The following is a 25,187-nucleotide window of genomic DNA, read 5'->3' as shown; positions in this document are numbered from 1 at the left end:
AGAACGCAACTACGGGTCATTTTTATGAAACGTCTTTTCTTTTCAGGGCGCAAAATATGAGTGCCCACGTCAGTCCTAATCCGAATTCGTGCTAAAATCCTTGTCTACATTTTCCAAGCGCACATATACTGTTTGGGAGGAGCAACAGCAGCAGCATCGTGGTCGACGTTAGCTGCAGTGTGTGCGTGAGAGAGAGAGAGCGAGAGAGAGACAGAGAGAGAGAGAACGCGCTCAACGCACTAGTTTGTTGAGGTGTATCCTGCGCGTGTGATTTCGCCAAGGCGGATTAATTCGTGTTGTGTGTGCTACGGCTGCTTCTTGTCACTCATTCTCTGAGCAGCCTCCGAGCGTACCCCGAGAGCGGCTAAGGAGCATTTCTTAAAAATATATAATATATATATTGAGAAAAACCGAAGAAAAGACTCAGCTACCAAAAGCACTCACAGAATTCTTCGAGGAACATACCTTTGTAAGAGATTGCAATGCTTCAAACCAGGGATCTCGTCTGGGCATTGCTTTTCGTTGGCACTGCAGGTAAGATTGGATTTAACGTTTAAAAAAACAGTTGTACTCTGCTAGCCAGGTAGTTTTAATGAATATATGAATGACTTAAAAGGCGCAAGATTATTCTTAATGGTCGTTGTTGTAAAATCTTCACGAGTATTGGAAAGCATCCTTGAATTCTACGAACCACGTTGCGTTGTAGCTAGCTATCAATGGTTCTCTTTTAGTTTATTCAAACGGGAGCTGTCCCTTCTGAATGTTTCTGTGATCCGCGTGGAAACGTTTGCTACTTTAGCTGAATTTGTATATCCCTTCGTAGCTTGCGTGCTTCGCCTTTCTTAGTCATAAAGCTCACAAGGTACCTTTTTGCGACGTGAACATCCCCGTGGTGTGCAAACGATGCCACATTATCACCCGAAGAGTTTGTTAATCGTTTACATTTGTTTTGTTTGGCGTATTGTTACAAGAAATACACTAAGTTCAGTTAGCTAACTAGCAAGGGAGCTTTGTGCTTGAAGCGCAGCCCCATCTCCTTTGGCTTGCATCAGTTGGTTAGACAGTGTGACAAAGACCGTGCTTGACAAAAACAAGGATTTTTTCCCCCCCCAGAGTCGAACTGATGTTTCGTTAGAATGAGTTTTAACAATGGGTGTTTGCAGGAGTTACTGAAAAAGCACCACTGGTCATTATTAACAGTAGATGCATTACATATCCTAAATACACTTGGCATCAATTTGCAGAGCAGGTAGCCGGTCAGTTTGCTAGATATTAATGGGAGGATATAGAAATACGGTTGAAGTTTCATAATCTTGGAACAGGTCAGATTAATAGCTACCAGACGCTTGCAACCTATTTCACCAAGCTAGCTCCATCATAGTGCGAAATATCATATGGCATTGAGCTCGACATAAACTGATTCACCTAGTTCAATATAGACTAAGCAGCTTGGTTGCGCTGGTTCTTTTTGCACTCATCTCGACGCTTCGGCGCGCATGAAAACTCGTTTCAAGAGTTTTCTTGCAGTTTAAATCGAAAAAGCATTTCTAGCATCATCATTTTCAAAAATGGTTGCTATTATTTTGATATATTTGTATGATCACGCGACCTCACGTGAGTCTTACCAACTAGACTACGGTACTCGACTAGCTAGTCACTGTATGGAAAGGGGTAGTTACCGTAGCTAAGTAACGGCTTGCTACCACCCATTTAGCTGGTTGTGCATGCACGGTAGGAGCTATAGCTACCTATTGTTACAGTATAATGATGTGTGCTAGTGCTATGTAAATTACTGAGTTTTGTGAAAAAACTGTAGGTTAACATTAGTTGCGCGTATGAGCTCATTAACGTCGAATCTATTTCTGTGGTGGTGCTTTGGACATTTTGGTCATTGATTGATTGGTCATCTCGTAGGCTAAAATTTTTACTCATTAGAGCCGACTAGCCAGACAGGGGTTTTGAAGGATATCAGCCTGCTGCGTAACGTTTGCTTGCGAGCTGGGGAGAAACATAAAGTATAGCTCCAGCTATTTATTCATGGGCACAACGGTGGTCAGTTTAACACATTGTTATTTTTTAAATGAACACAAATGCACTACTGCAAATATATGAAAATATGAGCAATGAAGCATTAGAAGTTAATAGCTGGCTACGAGATACAGAGATGGAATGTTCCTAGCTGTACACAAGGTGAATATAATTCCATCCAATCAGAGTGCAGGGGGCTTGGGCGGGAATAAACCGTTAGTTTTATTCCGACCAGGGACGGATCTGTCTGCTCTCTGTTGTCAAAACACGTAGGTTAAATCAAAAGTAGCTGTTATAGTTTTTTTTATAGCAATATGTAGTACTAGTAGTAGTTACGAGAGCAGGTTTTCGACTGTAAAATTTGGTTTCTTGATTTAAACCAATCTGCTTTGCCTATGCGCAGATCATATTTCTCGAGTAGAAATTTCACAAGGTTGTAATCAAATGCATTGTGAGACAAGGCGAAGTTAACAAATACAGATAAAAAAACCCCGTGACTATAACACGATGCCAAATTATCCATTCCAGTTAAACAATCGGTATACATTGTGAGATCCAGTAAAGTCTGAGATGGGGAAAGGAAACACCGTAAATTATTTAAAGATTCTCTTGAAGAACATTGCTAATAGTAACGTGTCGTCTTTAAAAAAAAAAAAAAACATTTTTAACGAATTGTTTACGGCGAATCTATTTCGATCCATTTATTTCTGGTTTCTGCTATTGATAATTGAATGCTAACCATCCCGAAGGAATTGCTGCTCTGAATTGAGCATGGCCTCCTTTCAGAAAATTATTTGCAAATATGAGACATTTACATTGGAAGACTGACTAGTTTCTTACAAAACAGTTCGAAAACAGGCATGTATTTATCCCCAGAGGAAGACTTTGATCCGTTTGTTGAACATAGACGATATTGTTCTCGACCGATTGCAGCTATATCCGACGGTCCACACCTGCTACAATTAATCTCAAACTGACAGACCGGTACCAGGGAACCAACCAAATGTCGTGGAGTAGGTCGAATTCAGTTTAGTGTTTATTTCAGCACAACATCGCGAGTGAACGCTCGGTTTCATTTAATCGCATTATGTATAATTTAAGCATCATCGTCAAATATTATTGTTTCTCAAAAGCATCCATCATTCTCTAACTGGGTAGCTAAAAATGTAGCATATGTAACGATTGTTTGATTCTTAAGGAGTGGATTGAGTCTGCTTGTTTTGTCATTTTTTCATACCCAATTTTAACACGTAGCCATAGACAACGGCTATGTCACAGGGTGATTAATTTTAAGCAGGTGTAGGTTTGTTTCTCTGTCCATTGACAGATGCATCGAAGATGTGCATCTGAGATTTGTTACAGTGGAGCGTGGCAGAATGTGGAGCGTGGCAGAATATGGAGTCGGCAGTGCTGCGTTTTTCTGCGCTGACACGCACTGTAATGTCGTGATGCAGCTGCTCGGCCATGCACTTGACATTAGGCGCCTGAGTGACAGACAAATGCAGGACCGCTGTTCCACTGGCGTCACATTCACAGGATTCCAGGCGCTGCGCGCTACATATTTCTTGATAGGATTTTTTTTTTACGTTTTTACGTTGTTTTTATTGTTTTTTTTTGGAGAACATTAAGGGGAATGTACAGGAAGCTCGATGTGGTTAAGTAAACACAGTTGAGCAAAAAGCCACGTCTTATGTATACTGGACAAAGAAGAATGTTAAGAGGCCGGGGTTGGTTAGACATTGGGGTTAGTTAAACGTTGTTTTTAAGTGTCGAGTATGCAGTTTAGCATTGGTCTCCACGACAGAAAAGGGGTTTAAGAGTAGTCAACATTTGGGGTGAAAACAAACAAATCCAGGATGGATAACATCTGGGGCTTAAGCTTCTGCGGGAAGTTCAAAGCCAGAGTGAAAAGTAAATGGCCTATTTTTAAGAAGGGGAAATTGTAAAGACCTAACAAGAGAAAATTATAAGGTTACAAGTCCTTTGCTTGGAAATGAGATGAATAAAATATCCAGCTGTTGGCTCCTACAAACTTTCTCCCAGTTCAGGAAGCAGGATTTAAAGTGATACTTACATTCATTTAATGCTGGGACTGCACATTTGAGTTAGACTTCAGCACAAAGATTAGTCTACATAAAAACAAACACTTCAGTGAAGTCTGAAAACTTACTACTGGCAGACTTTGAGGTCTGGGAAATGTTTTAGGTAAAGGCTAGAGGTTTGATTTAACGGAATTTTCAGAGATGGTTGGAGTTGAAGGTTTATGAAACACATTTTTCTTTTTCTTTTTACCCTTTTGAAGCTGTTTTGTGTTATAATAATTGATAGGGCTGGTTCTCTGTTATATGTCTTTCTAGCTGGGACGGCTTTGTCTGGGAAATGATTCTCCTTCAATTCTCTGCCCTGACTGTGGTTTTTTAATAGGTTTTTGAAAAAAAAAAGATGCACCAGCAGGCCCTTTTCCCTTAATAGATGTGGACCTATGCTCAGTCCACTGCCTTTGAAGCTTGACAGGACAGAGTCCTGGATTTACTAAAACTGTTTCTGTTAAGTCAAACACCAAATATAAGTAATAAAAGAAATAAAGTAAATAAGTAAAACATAAAATTACTTTATAATTTTCCTGCTCCTATATGTCCATGTGTGATCCTGAATATGGTTCAATTAGGAAGATACTTTGAGATTTCTGTATTTTTAAGTTTTTTTTATACAGAGGCAACTTTGTTATGTCTAGTTCTGGTGAAATACCTTGTAAAAAATTTGGAAGAATGATTCATTTGTTTAATCTCAGATCTGAATTTGTGTTAGGCCTTGTGTAATTTGAGATGAATACATTGGTTAGATAGAGCCTGATTTCCAGAAAATAACTTCTGCAGTGTATAGTGAGTAGGCAAAAAATATCCGTCTGGTTGTTTCTTTTTATTTTTTGTTAAATTGTAGGCCTATTTCTTTCCATCTTTGCTGTTTGATAACAATGTGGCATCTTTGCATATTAATAAATGTGTGAATTGAAACTCGGTTGATTTGCATTGTGGAAGCCCCCAAAGGCCTCCCATACACAGAGTGCTTGTGAAAAAAATAAAGGAGGGAACTGGGGTTTGTTACATTGAAAAGCGACCCCCACTGTCCTACTTGGCCATCCACCCGTCCACCCCCTACCTCCATTCCTCTGAAAGAATGGCTTTCTCTCCATTCAAGTGGAGGGGATCTGAATGGGAAGGGGCTGGGGGTGGCTGTATACGGTGGGGCAGTTGTGCCTAGCGCCGAACCCTTACTATTGGTCAGTGTGTGTGTGCGTGTATGTGTGTGTGTGTGTGTGCATGTAGCTGATGGGGAGGGGCATAATGGACATGTGCTTCATTGTCGTTACCTCCTCACAGCTACAGTGGGAGTGACTCATCAGTCTATGATGTAATCCCCAGCAACGGCACTTTGCTCATCCTGGGGTTTAGAAAGCCCTCTAGTTCATTAGCCGTGTCTGTGCACATCCCATTGGTAGCAGGTGCCTTGGGTACTCGCAGTGCCTGTTGTATTTTAAAAACAGCCCCTTCCCATGGGAGGGCAGCATATGGCAGCATGCATTTTATTTTTGGAAGCCTATAGATTGTCAGTTGATGTTTGGGGCTTGGAAATTCACTTGTGGTAAGCGACTGTAACAGCATACTTGTACTGTTGCACTGCTGAATTGGGTGGACCCAATTTGACCAGCCTTTTTTGGATGTCCACTTGGGGGGAGGGGAGGGGCATATTTCAGTAGTTATCAACTACTTAAAATGTGCTACGTAACGTCAATCGAAGGTTGTTCCAGTTCCTAAAACATGATTTGAAAACGCACTTCTCTCACAGTGTTTCCAGTAATTCAGCCTGCAGTTGTTCCTATATATTTCTGTGGTGTGTTTCTTAAATAGACAAAATAGTTGGAATGGATAAAATGCTCAACCATCCATTACAGTCAGAATATACTTGTGAAATAGCTGAATGCATGCCATGATAGCTTGATGTTTTGCATGGGTGAAACTGTTGTTTGTAGTGGTGCACTCATTTTAACACTTGTGCGGTATTTTTCATAACCATGGAGAAGATAAGCAAATGTACAAATATGCTCAAACAGAGATGAAATTAAGACTATTGCATAAGCGAGGAATATCAGGACACTTTCTGAAATCTGTGTTAAGGACGAACTGCCCCAGAAGTTTCACTGAATTCTAAAGCTCTTTTTGAAACATCAACTATAATTAAAAGACACATTGAAGTACACTATTAAATTCATTCTACTTTAAATGACCTCTTGGGCTCAATTTGTATAATTCTGATGGAAGTACTGCTAGTTATGTTTCCTGCCAGCTAGGAGAGCTGTTACTGAGATTGGGCCTTCCTGTTGACTCTGGTGAGGACGGAACATTGGTGTCATGCAAGGACAATGTTTCCCGCAATCACTGAAATTCTATTGCCATTGTAGTTCCAGCAGAGCTTGATTTGAACTCCAGTGGGCAGGGTGGGAGCAGGAGGGGGCAATTTAAGTTTGAGAATGGAACACAAGCACCATCAAACGCTACCTAAATATCTTACAGTGGTCTTGGGTTTCATTTCACACAATTACTTCTACCCCAAGCGCTTTGCCATCCAGAGGGAAATACTTGCAGGATTCTAACAGTAGGGGCAGCATTTTTCATTTTTCCTGCTAAGGAGGGCTTCCATTATCCTCTGTTGATGTTTATAGAGAAATTGTAGTTGACGTCACGCCGTGGTGCTTTCCTGATAATGGCAGTTAGATAATGCCACTCCGCTCACGGACAGCTCTGTTGAATGATTGAAGATGGCATGGGTGAAAAGCTATGAAAACGTTGATGCCACTGGCTGATTATGTGCATATACTTATTATTATTTAAGTGCATGGGTGCTGTTTTAGAGTGCGGAAATCTCTTCTGTACGTGATACAAAGTTAAGTTTGATGCCTCCTTTCATCACGATTGTGGGATGAAAAAGGAGCTGGCTGACAGAGGGAGGGAGTGAGGTGAGGGGACTGGGGTGACTAGTCAATAATGTTAATCCAGTGACACTGAAGTGCAGCCTGATATGGAACTAAAATAAAACAAAAACATAAATGAACCAAAGATGGCCATAAAACTAAGAACTTATTAGTTGCTACTTGCTGTTAGTTACTTATTAGTGATAGTTACTACCGGCCAGCTAATTAACTTAATAAAAATATTTTCATTTCATTTTTCAGGAGCTGGGTGTAATTACAAATATTTTTATTCAAATAAACTCAATAATAAAGGCTATGTGTGACAGAATGACTTAAAATATAGGACAGTTTACTGAGTTTCTTCACACCCACACTGCTAGACGATAGACAGAAGGTGTTGATACCCAAGTGCAAATGTTTCTGTCTCTCTTCTGGCATTTAAGGTATTTAAAGACACTTAAGTCAACACTTTTGTTTTATATAAACACCTATGCATTTTTTTACTACACTTAAAAGGTAGGCTACTGTTTTGTATTGGCTAAATGAATCAATCCCAGAATTTTAGCAAGCTATTAATTTGTCTTAATTAGATGATGAAAAAATACGAACAAATAATGGACAAAAAAAGAAAAAAAAAAAGCAATTGAGGAAGCCTACCCCCTAGAGAAAGCCCCTAGCCAAGAAAACAAGGGAGTGGCAATGTAGCCTAGTCATTAGTGGTGTGACAGAATACCACTGTCTGTTTCAAGTCAAAAAAAATATTTGTATTCGTAGGCTATTTGCATTTGAATGAGAACTGAATAGGTAGGGCTAAATGCACGTACAATACAATGACAAGTTATGATCGCTGCCGCTAGCAGGACACCAACCCCAGTCGTCTGTTTGTTAACCACTGTACCGAAGTTTGGAAAGTGTGTGGCGGGTTGGTTTTTGGTTATATTGTGGTATAAACAGTACATACATGATCATCCATATCTTTTTGAGCAAGGGTGTGGGTGCTTAATAGTCAGCCGTGATGAACTGTCAGAATAAAACATTGCTCAAGAGAAAAGCAAGTTTATTGGCTAGGTCTGACCGACAATGTTAAAAGATTCCCTGGTATTAGCTGGTGCTGTGTTTAGCTCTACTGGGGGACTGGGTTGTGAAGCTGTGAAAGCAATTAGCTAAAAATGAAACAAAATTTAGCTGTTAATGTAGCTCATGTCTATTGTTTTATCTATTACTCTGGGGGAAAAAGTCTACGCAGTACCCCATGTCACCCCAGCAAGGGTGCGCTCACTATTTAACAGTGAGCTATGGATTATGGAGTGCTCACATTTTCCGCCTGGTGGTGGTTATGGTTTGTGGAAAAACAAAAAAATATATGCTAATTTGCCTCTGCTGGGAAGGCCGTGCCAAATGAAACTCTAAACCTCTGTATGTGGCCATAGAAATACAGTAATGCCAATCTGAAAATATGGTTTTATTTAAATTCAATTTGAAGTTGATATGTACTTGATAAAATATCAAGTAGCCACAAAGATTGTGTAATCAGTTGCTGGCTCTATCTGCAAGGACATACATTGTTATTATGTGTTTAAGAACCAGGGATACATGGTAACTATAGAACCCCACATTACTCCATTCCTTCACATCACTTCTTCTCAGATGTAGCTGTGCCCAATCTGTAAATGTCGGCAGTAAAAGAGCAAGTCGAGAAGACCCTGAAAACATTTCAAAGTAGATTCCAATCGTTATCAGTCAGCCCAGAAGCAAAACAAATGCAGCTCAATTTTTGTTTACTTTATTCTGTTTATTTTAATTTTAAGATTTGTTTCAAAGTTTTCTGTACATTTGATTATTTATGTAGGCCATCCACTAGAACAGTGCCTTAACAGGATGAGCCACCCAGTAGCCTCTGTGACTCAAGTGTTGTCTTTACCTTTTTCAGATGTATAGATAAATACATTTGTAGGCTGCAATTAGATATGCAATTTAAATGGTAGCTGTAGAGCTGGCTGCTGATAATACTTTTCAAGAGCTACCCCATGTGGTCTTGAATTTACCCTGTGGAAGTCGAAAACTTTAATGGCAGTCTGCTCCATTAAAGCACGGAGCAGAATGCGTGATTTTTGAACATATTGTGCAATGCCACAAATAAATTCCATTTCCTAAAAATGGAGCCTGCTGTTTGACGATTCGCAAGAAAAGTTGCGTATTGAGTATTTGGGCTGCCTCAGGCGAATCTTAAAAAAGTATCAGCTGCCATCGTTTCTTCCATGTAAGATTTTTCATTCCAACCTCTATAAATTTGTTTCAGGACATGTCTGATTGGAGTGGTGGTTGGGACAGTCTGCTGGTGATTCCATGTAGCTTTAATCTGGATGTACATTTGACACAATACAGTCATCCTGTCTCTTCTGCGCTGTCCTGGACAGAATAAGCAACAAAAGGGTGTAGTAAGGATGGAGATGTACGCCAGATTTTTTTTCAAGCTTGGTAAAAATGAATGATTAAAGGGGATATTTTTCAAACTAATGATTAATTTATAAAGTAGTATGCGTCCTTGTTTACTCCTGTTTTGGCAAAATATAATGAAAAAATAACGTGTAAAGCTTTATTAGTTGTCCATAGTTGATAAACATCAATTATTTATTAGTTATTAGCTGCTAATCAGGCAGTTCATAAATGGTTTTTGTCATAATGTGGTTTTACAATTTTGTTGTAGTAAATCACTGGATAGAATGTGATGAGGACTGTGTTGATCTGTTGTTATTCCTGCTCACAGATATTCTGCATTCTGCCCGGATACATTATGTATTCGGCACATTATGCAGAATTTATAACGTTCTGTCTCTGCCATTGTTGAAGCTCTTGAGTTTTCAGATTTTCTGTCTCATGAATATTCATGAAGACGGGTGGTTGAAGTCAGAACATCATTGGTTAGAAGAGCAGCACAGATAACTGAGGAACCTGGAACCAACTAGTTCAGGAAGTACAGAGGATAGATGCTTTGAAGAAGAGCCGGAAAGATCTTGAAACTAGGGTAAAGAATATCTACTTAAGGCAAAGCAGTGTCATCTGGAAGTGCGTATAGCCCAGCTGCAGCCCTCAGCCATGGGGTTTCTTTCTGCCTGATGCTCACCCCCTTTTCTTGGTTGAGTTAATTGTTGATTAGCAGACATTCACTCGTGTGTGTGTGTGTGTGTGTGTGTGGCGAGCTTCCCTTAGGTGCAGTCGGTTTAAAGGCTGACGTGTTTCTTCTTATCTGACTGGCTAAATGCCACTTTTGAGGCTCTTGCAGGGTGTAAAATTCACCATGACTTTCAGAGTTACTGGCCAATCACATTCAAACATAGCCTTGTCTTTGTTGTGCCCTAATGTTTTATACATGCCGTTCTGATACTGCAAGAAAAAGGCTTGTAGACTTGAAAGTAGAATGGACTTTCAGACTATAATTGGAAAACTCTGTATATATTTCCTTCTGAATTAAATTACATTCTTCTTTTTCTTGTTATTTAAAGGACACGTTGAATTGGTTTGCAAAATACGCTTTCTTACACGTCTCAAGATGAAAGCCACTGTGTTCTGGTCTGAAATGGCGGAGTGTGTGATTTATAGGGGTTAAGTACTGAAAACAGCTGAAGAAGAGCTCTTTGAAAATGTCCCGCTGACATTGCCCTTAATCTGTGGAATGAGGGCAAAAGAGAGACAAAGACAATAAGAGATAGACAGAGAGAGAGAGAGAGAAAGATGTGTCTTGGGGGAAGGACTAGGGGCACTGCGGGTCCCTCAGTGGTAGGAGCATATAGCCTAGATTAAAGTCCAAACAGCTTTGTGCTAATGACAGTGAAAACATTTTGCCTGTGCCATTGTCAGTTCTTATTGTTTTAGCTGCTGTTATGAAAATAAAGCCGTTTACTGCAGTAGTAGTTTCTGGAAGCTGTATTTATCAGCTGCGGGTTTGTAAGGGCTAAATGGACCAAAATGGTGGATGATGGATGTTTCAAATAGCCAGTCCTTTCACAATGAGATGGCTGCAGTCTGATGGGGAATTGCTAGCTATCGTTGATAGGTATCATCTTCCGTGAAGAGACACACCTTTTAAATGTCAGTCAGTCACCTGTCAGACAGATATGTGGTACACAGTGACTGAATTTTCATTTGGCTTGCTCTCAGAATGTGTAAGAAAGAGAAGGAGGCAAAAGATGGGGCTTTATTCGTTTTTAAAAAACAAGGTGCTTACCTCAATGAAGGATGTTTCTTAAGGCTAATGTATGCTTACTTTCGACAAGTGCTGCTCAGCAAAAATGTTGTATTTTCAGCAAGGTGATGCTCACAGACCCCTAGAAGAATTTTATGTTGCAGACACTATCATACTATGTTGTGCAGTGTGTTTGGACTGCCAGAGGGAACTACCTGTAGCAGAGGCAATCAATAAAGCATAGTATTGCAATACTTTCTTCTGTGATACAGTATCGCTACTGTGGTGCCAAGTAAATTGCATTTCATTTCGTCCGTGTCATTTTTCTTTTTTTAACAAAATAGATTTAAAAATTCTTTCTCTATATTCTCAATTTCATTGTTTCTGCCAAGTTTTCACAAGTCTTGTATCTTGCAATCTTGCATCGTGTAACCATGGAGACAACAGAACCCTCCCCGCAGACCTTTGCCAAAGTATAAATGTTGTGCGACACCTTCGTTTTTGTCGAGCAACATTTGTCAAAAGTCTTGTGCAGCAAAGTAGAAATTAGGCTTAAGGTGGGGCACATTGAATGGAGGCAGCCCTGTATCTATGAAATATCCACATACACGGTGGCTATTATGACTCTCTAAAGCAAATACAGATTATTTCAAATGTGGTCCAACTGCCGTCCTGAGGATTCCACACTTGGGACTCTGCAGAACGAAAAAGCGAGCACCTGTAAACTGTGAGTATTGTCAGACGTGATGCTTTTTTCAGCATTGTTTTGTTTGTCTTAATGTGCTATTTTCCCTCTCTTTCCTTGTGGTGGAAGGCCAGATACCTTCCAGTGAATGTCACATGGGAGTTTATAAACAATAGGCACGGGGGTGTTTGCGGCAAGCGATACATAGAGCCACGTACGCATGTGAGAAATAAAGTAATGTGCTTATTCGGGCAATTAACAGGCAGTTTTATCCAGTAAAAATTGGTTTGTCAAAATTGTTAGACTTTTTTTCCCCTGTATTTAAATTTATATTAATTCCATATTCCATATGCACTGCTATTGTCTTTTCTGTTTGGCGTTGTCTGATGAAGCTTATGAAGGTTTACGCTAGAGGGACAGCTCCGAAATAAAGCGAGTGGTGCCACCTGGCCAAGATGCATCCTAACAAGACCAGGTCAAAACCTAGTATATGGCTGGACCTAACACATGTGATCCGGCCGACCAATGGTGTGACTTCATAACTCGGCCGACCAATGGTGTAACTTTACACTCAGTCAGTCACAGACATTCGCGTTCGTAGGGCTGGCCCCGCTGTTGCGGTCCAGTCAAAAATGGACAGATCATTGGAATCGAGCACATTTTGTGATCACTCGATCTGTGAAATAATAGAAAATCCCTAGTTAGGAATCCCTTCCCTAGTTAGGAAGTAAGTCAGTTGGGACTAAGTAAATTGGGACTGAGTAACTGCTAGAGAGGGGCGGGGCGGAGGAGCTGAGATGCGGACGAGGCGGGTCTTCAGTCTGCCTTCAGAGTCAGTATCACTGCTGTTCTGACTGCTCAAGGAAGCTCATTCCACCATTCCGGCTCCTTGTTGCACCGCCCATTTTGTTGTTCAGGAAACCTGATGCTCCCTTCTGCAGTTAATGGCATTAACTGTGCAAAAAAGAAAGAAAAAAAAACGATCTGTAAGCGATACGAGCAGTTGGTATGATTCCACTGTCGTAAACCGATATATTCCCTCCCGTCATATTCAGCAGAAATATCGCAGACTTAGTAGATTGCTTAGCGGGGCAGTTTTTGCGAGCGTAATGCGTCAGATGGGAGAAAGTTGGCAAGTAAGGCGGGTGTGGAGTGTTGAGATGCCAGGTGTTAAAGGTCTTGCTGGTTCCAACCCCTCTGGTTAAGCCTGAGCCATTACGTCAGACAGTGGTGGCCGATTTTTTTAGTCATACCGGAGGCAGAATCTGCTGTCCAAAAATGTGTGCCAGGCAAATTATATGTATTTTTTGTTTTGGTAGGTTTTTCTAAGTTTCTTTTTAAATGCCCATGGGACGATGTGGTCTTGGCTGTACAGAATGTTTAGCCTATTTTTAAAAGTGTATTCTAATATAGGCCTATTTTTATTTTTTTAAAACTGAAGCCAGAAGCCATCTTACATAGTAATAATTATTTAGTCTTTTGAAGTTCGTCATCCATTTGCATCAGTCACTGCATTTAAAATAAAATAAAAAAAAATGGGCTACTGAATTGAAAAAGTTCCCTATACCCTAAACGGCCCACTCAATCCAGGCCGGACAGATAATGGATGTCAGCGCTCTCTTGCTCGCTCACCTTCCTTCTCTCATTCTACCTCACTTTCTTCTTTGTGTTCCCCTGTCTCTCTCTCTCTCTCTCCACCGTTCACTGCTCGAAGCAGTTTAGTCCATTCTGGTCACAGCGCAGGAGTTTGGGAACCACAGAATGAGTGACGTGCCCCTCATTTATCCTAATCTGCACTGATGGCGGAGCTCGGTGGCATTTGCTGATCAAACACGTCGTCACGCTGTTTCTTTGCTAAGAGGATATTTTCTTTATTGCCATCACATTCTTGCTTTGGGGCCGAAGAGAAAGATGTGTGCCTATTAATAGGCTCTGCATTCAGTAAAGGCAATACACTGCCCTGGAATCTCTCTCTCTCTCCTCTCACTCTCTCTTTCTGTCTCTTTCTTTCTCTTTCACTCACTCACTCGCTCACTCATTCACGCGCGCACACACACACACACACACACACATGCGTGGGTGTATTGTGCTTCCAGTTACAAAAAATCACATGCAGTGTTAAACAAATGCAGTTTTCTGTCGGAGTATTACTGCGAATGCATTCACAGAGAACTGAAAATAATGCCTTTTAATAGCTGAAGTAATTGCTTGAATTCTAAATAATGTGTGTTAATGTATATAGTAATTGAGTCTGGCCTATGTTTTTTCTGTTTACTCATGGGTTTGCAAGGGCAGTCTATCAAACTCAGATGTCCCAAAGTCTTCCCAGTCTCCTGCTGTTGTGTCCTTTTTGGGCCCACTGAAATATATGCAAACATATGTGAGTGCTTCCCGGAGGGTGTCGACTAGTGTGAATTGTTGTCCTTCAGCCTTGTCATCGTGGCTGTCCAAAAATACCAGCATGGAAGTGAAATGTAATATAACCCCCTCTCAAACCCCCACCCCCCCCCCCCGCCCCCCCCGCCCCCCCGTGGACATCCAGTTCTTTTTAAAAGCTACAGTCTGATGAGCCGCCGACCGTCAAAGCCAGCGACCGAGGTCGCGGAACTTTCGAGGTGCTGGAAACAGCCCGCGTGGCCTGTAACGCCCGACGAGGGCCGAGCTCCTCCTTTAAAGGTAACGCCAGGCTCAATCGCTTCCTCACTGAGGGCCTTCCTTCAACAGTCAACCCTGACATTTGGCAATTTAGTCTGAGATGTGGGAATTGGGCCTGAGGACCCAATGATACTGTATGCCACTCTGCCGTTTCCTCCCTTTTTTAAATGCCGTTTTGTTCCGTTGACTTCATCAGCCTTCACTTCAGCACACATCAATTTTGAAGCAAAAGCTAATTTCTGACGGATCGTTTTTTTTCTGATACTCTACCTCTGAGCACGCGCGCCCCTGGACCAGTCAATCTATTCTTTTAACTGACTACCTGTTATTTCCTCTCAAATTTTATTGCAGTTTTTTTTTTTTTGCCAAATTTGGAATGGCTAATTCCATTTGTGCAGGTGCACCAATGACCAGAGGTGTCACTGTTGTGCGTTGAGGTTGGAGATGCCATGGTGACTGAAACCACCCCTTTGTGGGAAATGGTGAAGACAGTTATTCCCTCACTGTTCTCTCACAAAGATTTGATTCTGTACAACCGGCATGCCACACGAGAGCTCTTCAATCTTGTTTTTATCTCTAGGGTCACACCCCAACATTTCATCCATGTCATCCTGAACAAAAGTGGTACTGTGTTTAAATACAAAAATGAAAAATGATAACAAGCAAACATCCTAGATGAGTCTAGTGATATACTACAGTGCCGTGCGTCTTCACCAAAAGATACTGTTGTGGTGCTGATTGAATCCAGGGTAGACATCCCTGTAGGATGTCACTGGATATTTTGAGTACTCTTGATTTTTTTTTGATCAGATGCATTTTTCCCTGTGAGGGATTCAGAGTGTTGATGGAGTCATATCTGAGTTATACTCGTTAGTTTATACGTATTTAAAAAACCCAGCTACTCAAGCTGTGAAATGCCGCATCGCTGTGACTGCTAGTTAACGGTCCAGGCCTGGGTAACGTGATTGAAAGAGATCCCAACAGATCGATGGCCTACGGAGGCGATGAACCGTCATTCTCTTGCTTCCCCAAATCTCCATAACATTCAGGGCTTTAATCTCGCCTACGGCCAAAATAAGAAAGCCACTTTGCCTGCTCCCTTTTTAATCTTGTTCCATAATTTTTGGGGTTGGGAGGCAAAGCATCATGCCACCGATGTGCCAGGAAGCGTCATATACCTTGAGGAGGTATCGGCTTAAATGGATTATGAGAGGAAATGTTTGCCGGTTTGGGTTTCCTGCAAAATGCAGCTGCAGCAAATGACAGGAATGCAGGTTTCCAGGAAAAAAGACAGCTGCAACAGTGTATTTCTTTTTCCAAACATTTCTTCTCTTGTCTACTTAACCTTGCTTGTTTACTTGAGAGAAACATGAACAGACACACACACACACACAATTCCAAAAACACATATAACGCTGCTAGAAATCTTGTGTGATCCCCTCCACTCACACAGACACACACAATTTACAATTTAGCAGAAGCGCTCAGGAGTCTTACAGAAGCGCACTTCACATAGCCAATGCTAGCAAACGGTGGTGGAGAAAACATGAAGACGATGGCTCAGACGGAGCTCCCTCTGCAGGGACGCACGCGTGTTTACATTGGGGGGGAGAAACAAAGGGAACGTCAGGGTGGGATGTGATTGATGGAAGCTCTCAATATGGCCGGCCAGTTGGTGCACTCGGCAGAGTCAATGCCGGGGTTACTTCAAGGTTGACATTTCGTCATTTTCCAGAAGGGTCTGCATGCATTATTCAGCCAGAAGGACCCTTAAGCCAGAGACAGAAATATTCTTGGCATTCTTCGCCAGCCTTGTGCTAAATCTCCCGCATCTGATGACTGGCTTTATCACAGGATTCCTACCGAGGCAGTCAAGAGGGTTATAACACAGGTTTTTTTTTTTTTTTGTTTGTTCTCATTTGGTTTTCGGTTGCTGGCATATCCAGAGCTGTTGGTTTGTGACAATATACTGACGGGCAAAGTCAGAAGTGCTTTTTTAATATGAAATCTTTCAAGAGGCATTATCTGTTCAATTGGAAAGCACGTAATGATGTTTTGTTTCTCACTTAAATAATAACCCTGAATGATAAATTAAATGTTTATTTTGGTGTTGGGCATTGAGAGATGGTGATGATGGTGCCCTTATGCCAACCTTGGCTTGACGTGAGTGAATTACTCACATTTAATTTCAATTTGTAGCTCAACTGAGATACCTTTTTAAAATAAAATGTAGGCTAACCACTCAGCTAGTGGGTAGATTAAGTAGTGACTTGCAACAGTGCTCGCCAAGCGTTCAGTGAGTTAGATACAAAAGAATATTGCTCGGCTGAGCAATACTATTGTTGACAGAAAATTGAAGTTCAATCTTGGTAAAGTAGCGTAAATGGAGAACAATAACTGGAAAGCATCAGCACAGTCATTGAATACTTCTGAACAGTATGATGGGTAAGCTTTGAAGGTACGCGGCCAAAAAAGGTTCGCTCAATTACGGAAGATGTATTGCAGCAGGATGCTTTTCCATGTGTTCTGGACTGCGGTTCGCTAAGTGGAGTGGAAAATTTTAGGTTTTAAGGATTTAATAAAAGTTTAATAGCCACAAAGTCATTGACTTCGTCCTCGATGTGGATTTCCTTAATGAAAATGACATGGCGGGGTCATATGTGCTGTCCTACTGATTTTAACGAGGAGCGAGCGTGGGTGCCTCCATCCGGTTGAGGGAAATCAATGGAGATCGACAGATGTTGGAGACAAATGCATTGAATCTGGAGCAGAAAACCATAAAAGGCCATTGGGGTGTGTTTTTCTTTGGCCTGGCAGAAGCTCTTAATGTGTTAATCTATTTCTCCGGAGGGACAGAGGCCGCGCGGTACATGTCGGCCGTGTCAATCGACTAATGGCTCTGATTGTTTTGTCAGTCTCCCCTCCCCGAGCACCACGCCGCTAAATCCTGAGCGCCCGCGCTGTTTGGTTTGAAGTCTCCTGTTACCCCATTTCCCAGCACCAGTGCTATTTGCCAACATTCAGCCTCCAAGAGCCTTGGCTCGGATCAAATTTAGTGCTTCATTTTGGATAGCTTAATTAAGCAAGCCCTGGTTTTTCTGTCAGCTGCGAATGTTACTTTGGCAGACATTGAATTTTGCAAAAATGTTTTGTATACTGCGGGGGAAAAAGGTAACACTTGCCTAATTGTTTTATTTAAAAGGGAACAACAAGGTATGCTAGGATTAGGCTATATACTGAATCGAGGCCTGTTTATTTGCTGTTAGCTTGCCATTTCTGTCACATTCTCCATTGAGTTTTGTGCTTTTATTAGCCTACACAGGAGGGCAAAGGCAGTGGAATTAAAATGAGATTTGATAACGTTTGAATGCTAAAAGTCCTATGTGAATTATTAAGGGGTTTTAGGTCATTCAGATATATTCAACACATTACAGAAATGAAACTTCTGCAGGGTGATTAAAAAATGAAAAAATATGTCTAAAACAAAATATCTTTCAAGCACTATTTAAAGGATTGTTATTTCCTTTGGTTTTGGTTGTGATTTCTCAATAGCACAACAGTCTTCACATTTAACAGATGACACAGCCATGCTAATAGTTTAATTCATGAAGTATGAATTAAAATAATGAATTAACATGAATCAGGCAAAGAAAAACCTTGGCAGGATAAAATCTATAGCACTTTAGCACACTCCCTATAATATCTAAATATTTACTCTGATTTATTTGCTGAAAATAGCGGGACGCTAACATTTGCTTAACATCACACACCGTCTCCCTCTCGCTTGCACATTCCCTGTGGCCTGCAGTAACACTGTCTAACCACTAGAGGCAATAGATGGTGAGGGCGAGTGGAGAAGTTGACTCTTCATCCCTTGTTGATAGTTTGTTGTACTTAGCTTGTTGATTCTAGTAGGCAGTTTAAGCAGATGTAGTTGATTCCATCTTTATCATTTTATTAATGCATGTCCACTGTACGGCAATTACCCAGTTCATCCACTGAAACTATATTCAAATGCATTTTCTGGCAGTGCAACAGTTGATATGAAGATAACCATGTTCTGGTTAGCTTATTCAGACTTTCCAGAAATAAAAAATGGAAACCCTAAAAAAATAACTCATAGATGACAGTACTGACATGAAGACTAAATAGGATGATGTACACCATAGAATTTCATGATAAAAGGTACTGAAATGAATCTGGTTTTGGGGGATGATTGTTAGTTTTTTATCATAGCTGCAGAGTATGTTTTTACGCTTGGCTTTTTGCATGATGGGGAAGCATTGTAGCACAGCAGAAGGACAGCTAACAGTGTTCTTATAAATTTTGGAAAAAAAATGTGAATCTCCATGACATTGATATATTTGGAAAAGTATTTGTTTGGTTGGCCTGCGAACAAAGCTCTCCTGTTTTTTGAAGCCCTTAGCCTTGCATGCTTTGATGTTGAAACAGAAAATTTGATACTTGAATTTAATGTGTTACAGTCTGTGGGTACATTTTGATGGAATAATGTCATTCAGCTACGAAGGTAAGTAGTACTTGGTAAACAATCAGGGGTTCCCAAGGCATCCTAAAATGGCCTCCCTTTGGTGGAGGAAAATGTTTAGCGTTTGCACCTCTACCCCACATCCACTACAGACTGCAATTGAGTACCTATTTAACCAACTAGTACCTGCTCACAATTGCATGTCAAAATTATATTGTCATTATATCATGGTTCCATATGTTATAAAGAAGTCAGTACAATGTAAATATTGATGCTTACAATACAATATTGCTAGTAGATGTAAACCAGACTTGGTTCATTTTAACAGATAGTATGAAGAAAGTTCTCATATTTCATATTTATGACTATGACAATATGAGGGAAAAATATAGTTCAAAATCAGTAGAATGTATATTTTTAATTTCCCTGAGGATCATTGGGACTTCTCTGACCCCATGTTGGGAGCCCCGCCTAGCCTATACGGAGCTGTTTTGTGTGAGACACGGAGAGCCTGGGGGGGGGTGCAGGCGCCACCGCTGTGCACACAGTGGTCCCAAGGTGAATTCCTCACGGATTCACATAGAAACCGCTGTGACTGCAGCGAGACCTTACTGCCCAGTCCCCCCACCGCCCCCACCCCCACCCCCACCCCACGCCCCATCTTTCACCAGCGACCAGAAGAAGCTCCCTCTTCATAAATCATCCTGTCAGATTAATTCAAGGCAAATTATTATAAAAAAAGGTTTTTTTCAAATGCTGTCCGTAGGAAGTGGGGAAAATTGGAAGGAAATTTTGTGTGTGTGAGTGTGCGTGTGTATGTGTGGGCGTGGTGTGTGTGTGTGCGCTTGTGTGCGAGCGTGCTTGTGTGTGTGTGTGTATGTGTGGCTGAGCGTGGTGTGTGTGTGTGTGTGTGTGGCTGAGCGTGGTGTGCATGTGTGTGTGGGTGAGCGTGTGTGTGTGTGGGTGAGCGTGGTGTGCGTGTGTGTGTGTGTGGCTGAGCGTGGTGTGCGTGTGCGTGTGTGTGTGTGTGCGTGTGTGTGTGTGTGTGTGTGTGAGAGCCTGCGCGTGTGTGTCTGTTTAATAGCTGGGGGAGACGGGAGGGGGGCCAAACCGCTCCAGTCCTGATTGCGACGTCATTAAAGCTGCAGATGAGAGCTAGATGAGCAGACATGGCTGGGCTCTCAAGGACAGACAGTTCTGAGCCATCCTCATTAGAGAGGCGAAGCTCTGGCGTGTTGGGAGGGGGGAGGTCTTAATGAGCGGCCTCTCCAGGGATCACCGGGGGAAAAAAACCAACAAAAAATAACAAAAGAAACTGAAGCGGAAAATGCAGACATGCTGTTTGGAATATAACACCTAACCTCTTCATCAGGAGGTACACAAAGCCGGCACTTCTGCGATTCTCAAGAAAGCATCTCATGGGTCTTAAGACCAGTCCCCCTTAATGAGTAACAATAGCTAGGACACTATGCCGCATTATCATATGCTCTTTCATTGAGTTTTGTTTTTTGCTGTTGTTCAGTAGTTGCTACACCAACTCAAGACACTGAAGCCTGAGTGTCAAATTTGCATGAAGAGAAACAGTACCGACAATATCTCAGTCTAATGAAAGTCACTGGCAAGGACCTTTACAGGCCCTGAACTTTATCGCCAGACAGCGCTCGGAGCTTTATTGAGCTCAGCCTACGGCACGCGTGGATTTATGCTTTTATTAACACACAGAAAGACACAAACGGGAAAAATTCAGCGATTGGTATGAAGAGACATGTCAAGGGATCTGCAAAAGGATTCCGCATGAAGAGTGCAGGGGATAATTTAAAAGCGTATGGACGGCAATTGTGTTAATGGACGCTAGTGCACTTCAGTACGTACTGCAGGGGGAGGGAGCGTGGCTGCAGGGGAAGGGAAGGGGGAGGGGGGCGTGGCCGGGGTTCATACTGTATGCAAAGCACATAGGGAGGAAAAAAAAAAAATAGAAAAGCAAGGCCTTTCAGATCGCTGGATGGAATGGAACTGTAATTCCAGAATCCGTTTAAAATTAAGTATTGATTTGCAGTTTCCCGGCAACAAGGGTAGCAAGCAGAGTCTGTCTTTGTAGCCGGGGACAAGCTGAACAAAAGCAGTGGAGGAATCGACGCAGCTGTGTTTGAACTCTCGGACTGCGGTTCGATAAAGAGTCCCGCGCGTTCTGGAATCGGCCTTTTTTTCTCGCTTGCCTTCCTCGTACCCTTGTGTAGCTTCCTTTGTTAACTGTTTTCAAACACAGACACACCAGCGGCGCTTTGCCGAGACAATTAGCGCTCACATACAACCCCCCCCCACCCCCCCTTCCGCGCAGATCTGCGCGCGCGTTCCCAGGACAGCGGCGCGGCGGCGGAGAATGTGGACGTGCAAACACAAGAGCGGCTGCAGGCTTTCGTCCCGGACTTTCACAACCTGCGCCGTTTCGTTTTATTGGCGGGTTGATTTAAGCATCGCGCGCTGCATCTGTGCGCACCGGCCGGGGCTGTGAGTAAGAGCAGATGCACGGCTGGGGGGGGGGATTGCAGGCCTCCTCATTGGCCCTGCGCTCCAGAGTGAAAGAGTTCCGTCGGCATGGAGGCCGTTGATTAATGAAGTTGTGAATGATTATGAGTGAAGTCACAGGCAGGGTTCTGCCTCCAGCTCATTTGGACACGGTCTTCCCCCCTCAGAGTCTCTCCCCCGGGCCCGTAAGACGGTCCGCGCACCAGGTAATAGCGTCATTAATCACGAGGGTAGCGCCTCGTCAGAAACCGAGAGGGAGCAGGGTTCCGCGGGGCGGGAAGGCCACGGGGCCCGGCGCTATCCGGCCCGGTCCGGTGCGGCCCCGTCTCGCCTCCCGAGTTTCGGTGAGCGGGTCCAGCCACCCCCGGAGCTCCGGAGTCCAAACGCAGAGGCGAACCCGCACACATTACCGGGCACTAGCCCGGGTGGTGCGTGTCTTTCCGGCTCCGCGCCGGGGTGGGTTTGGCTTCGCGCAGCAGCACAGAGCGCCCGCACCGCAGCCCTTTTTAAACAACGGGGGAAGAGAAGCCGGGTAATCGCTGACCTTCCTTCCCGGTCGCGCCGGGAGCGTCCCGCTAAGGAGCGCTGGGACTCCACATCTGGCTTCTGTTTGGACGGCTCCATTAGGCGCAGTTACCCTGCTCCGTCCAATCAGCGTCAAGCGATCGCCAGCCGCTCTACCGAAGCCACCGCCCGCCTCAGCGGAGCCCCCCCGCCCCCTACCCCCCCCGAAAAACACGGACCCCCTGGGCTCGTTTGACAGCTGAGTGCCTTCCCTTATAAAAGAGTAATGCAGGCTCTGGCTGTAAATATGTGGAACACTAAATATGGGTGGAGGGGGGTTAGATACATCATCTTTATAGATGGAAAAATACGTTGTAGGTCGCAAACATGTCCAAGGCTAATAATGTATCATTCGTGTTGTCTAGCCAATCGCATTCCTTGCGCATAGCGCCAGCGTACAGATGAAGATATTGTTTTTGATTTTGTGAGAACTTCCTTTTGAATTTTTCTCACTAAAATAGAATTGTATCGCATTTCCTGTTTTCATCTCTTTCGTAATTAAGCGCATCACTCTTAAGGTTGGCGATGGCGCTCGCCAGCAGAGAGAGCGATGAAGCCGCGTCCGAAGGCAGGCCTCGCCGAGCCCGTACTCTGGTGTATTCTGATTACTGGGGCCCAGCGCGTAACAAGGTCTCGTTTCCTTCAGTCGTCCGCAGCCGTTCAGCGACCCCGGCTCCGCCCCGCAGCGCCCACGGCCACGCCCTGCTCGGCCATATGCGTGCGGGGACATCTGGCCAGCGCGGATAAGATCTGCTGGAACGCCAAACCGCCTCCCTGAAGAGGAAAGAGCGCAGGCCGGGCGGCGTTCGCTTCGGCTGCGGGCGCGTGCCCTCGTGCCACCGTAGGGAAAGCCGGAAAAATCGACGTGAAAGTAAACAGACGTCGCGCTGAATAAAGGGGCCGAGGCAGAACGAGGAGAGAGGAACGGACGAGCCGAGAAAGAGAAAGGAAACCGCAGAGCAGAGAGGAGCAGCGAAAACGCAAACAAAAATAATTACGGATAATTGAGAACAGTGCCCTCCCTCCGCCTCTCCCCCTCTCCTCCTCTCCCCCCGCCCCTCTCCCCCTCTCCCCCCTGCCCCTCTCTCCCTCTCCCCCTCGCCCCCTCTCCTCCTCTCCCCCCGCCCCTCTCCTCCTCTCCCCTCTCCCCCTCTCCCCCTCTCCCCCTCTCCCCCTCTCTGAGGAGCTGCGAGCTCCCGATGGCATGGAAACCTGCTGAGATTGCTGCTGGTCGCCAGTTTTGGGGGCGGTGCAAGAAAAGCCGAATTTAAACAAATAATTAAGTCAGTAACTGAGTAATAAGTGGTGTGCAGAACAGCCTCTGTGATGTGGGTCACTTGTGGGCAGGGGCAGGCTGTGCGGGGTGGGGGGTGGCTGTGAGTCACAGCCTGAACACGGTCGCATGCTGTAAACGTGTTGGGAGGGGCGGCGGGGGCCTGCGCAGGTTCGCCAGCAGGTGAGGGTGCAGGAGGAGGGCGGCAGATGGCTTGGCGCCAGGCTGTCGCGTGTCGGGGAGGGGGGGAGGTGGGGAGGGGGGCCAGCCCTGAGAGACCGGGCCCAGGGGACAGAGCTCTTCTGCTTGGGGGCTCCGGTGACACTGAGCCTGGCTGGCAGATCCAGGCCTGGAAGATGCTGGAGGTGATACTGACCCAAGCAGGAGGAAAACAAGCCACACCCTGGGCTCACACACGCTCATACAAACACATCCACACACGCACACGCATGTACACACACACACACACACACACACACATGCTCACACACACACACACACACACACACTCATGCACACATAGCACACACACATACACACTCGCACACACACACATGCTTACACACTCACTCACACACACACATGCTCACACACACACACACACACACACCACGCACACACACATGCTTACACACTCACTCACACACACACATGCTCACACACACACACACACACCACGCACACACACATGCTTACACACTCACTCACACACACACACACACACACACTCATGCACACATAGCACACGCACACACACTCACCAACAAAAATGCACACACACACACACACACACACACACACACACACACACACACACACACACACACCACGCACACACACACATGCTTACACACACACACATGCTCACACACACACACACACACACACACACACACACACACACTTTCTGCAGTTGCAGATGCTCTAATCACAGAAGGGGCTGCCGTTCACAAGCAAATGACATGACGTAGCCTAAATAACTGGCCGGGATTGAAAGCTTCTCTTTGGGACTAGTGCCATGTTGTTGTGTGTCTGCGCCCATTCAGGAAAGCCACATTACTTTTTCATTCAGAGGCTCCCGGAATATAATGACGTAATGGACCCGGGGACGAGTTCCGCCGCGCCGTTTGCAAAAGAAGAACCGCGTACGGTCGTTCGACCGTCCGCCCCGGACGTCTGCCCTCCTGTCGTTCCGCCGGGACGGGAGGCTTTTTATCTGGCGCGTTTTTGGAGAGGGGCGCGATGGCGGGGCGGCGAATCAGAGGCCGGCGCGGGGGGCGGGCGCGTTTCCGCGGGGCCGGGCAGCCTCCGTGGCACCGCTCGATCCCCTCGTCTGTTCGGGCCGCGCGCCCCGCCCGATATCGACGGGAGGCCGTCGTGAATCAGGCAACAGCGCTCTGCCTCCAGCGTTCCTGTCAGCTCCTGTCTAACAAACGCCCCCCCGCCCGCTTAAATAACTGTGAAACGCTCGCTCTGCCTTTGTCCCGGCTGCGAAAAAAAGCCCAGCTCTACCGTCAGAGAAATTCTGCTCTGAAGCCCTGGTCACATTGAGCTTACTTTCAATGGTGCCAGCATTGGTAGTTGGGAGGTTATTATAGGGGTACTTTGCTGGAAAAGCAAATGCATATGCCGGTCGTGAACTTCACCCTGTTAAGTCATCAGAGAAGGACAACGACATTGCATCATCAAAGGGGGACAGTGACCTCCAACTGCATGATGACAGCAGTTGCATGTTGTGACATCTGGTCGGTGCTTGGGTCAAGCATCTCAAACCAGGCGTGTTAATGTCGGCCATCTTGGCACACACCGGGGCTCAGA

At 44.2% G+C, this 25,187-nt stretch overlaps 1 protein-coding gene across 10 annotated transcripts in view; it reads left to right on the top strand.

Moving 5' to 3' along the window:
• The first annotated feature begins 201 nt into the window (after positions 1-201).
• Positions 202-25,187, top strand: part of ncam1a (neural cell adhesion molecule 1a) — a 240,504-nt gene continuing 215,518 nt past the window's right edge. For 6 of the 10 annotated variants that reach the window (XM_035434864.1, XM_035434863.1, XM_035434862.1 and 3 more), the window contains exon 1: positions 202-534. In XM_035434864.1, coding sequence (XP_035290755.1) covers positions 483-534 — 52 coding nt within the window. In that variant the 5' untranslated portion in view covers positions 202-482. The remainder of the gene's footprint in view (positions 535-25,187) is intronic. The other 4 variants (XM_035434865.1, XM_035434867.1, XM_035434868.1 and 1 more) reach the window with 4 other exon arrangements.

Source organism: Anguilla anguilla, chromosome 9 (genome assembly GCF_013347855.1).
Source record: "Anguilla anguilla isolate fAngAng1 chromosome 9, fAngAng1.pri, whole genome shotgun sequence".
Taxonomy (NCBI): domain Eukaryota; kingdom Metazoa; phylum Chordata; class Actinopteri; order Anguilliformes; family Anguillidae; genus Anguilla; species Anguilla anguilla.
Note: the sequence above shows the minus strand (reverse complement) of the source record. Positions and strands in the feature narration are given on the sequence as shown.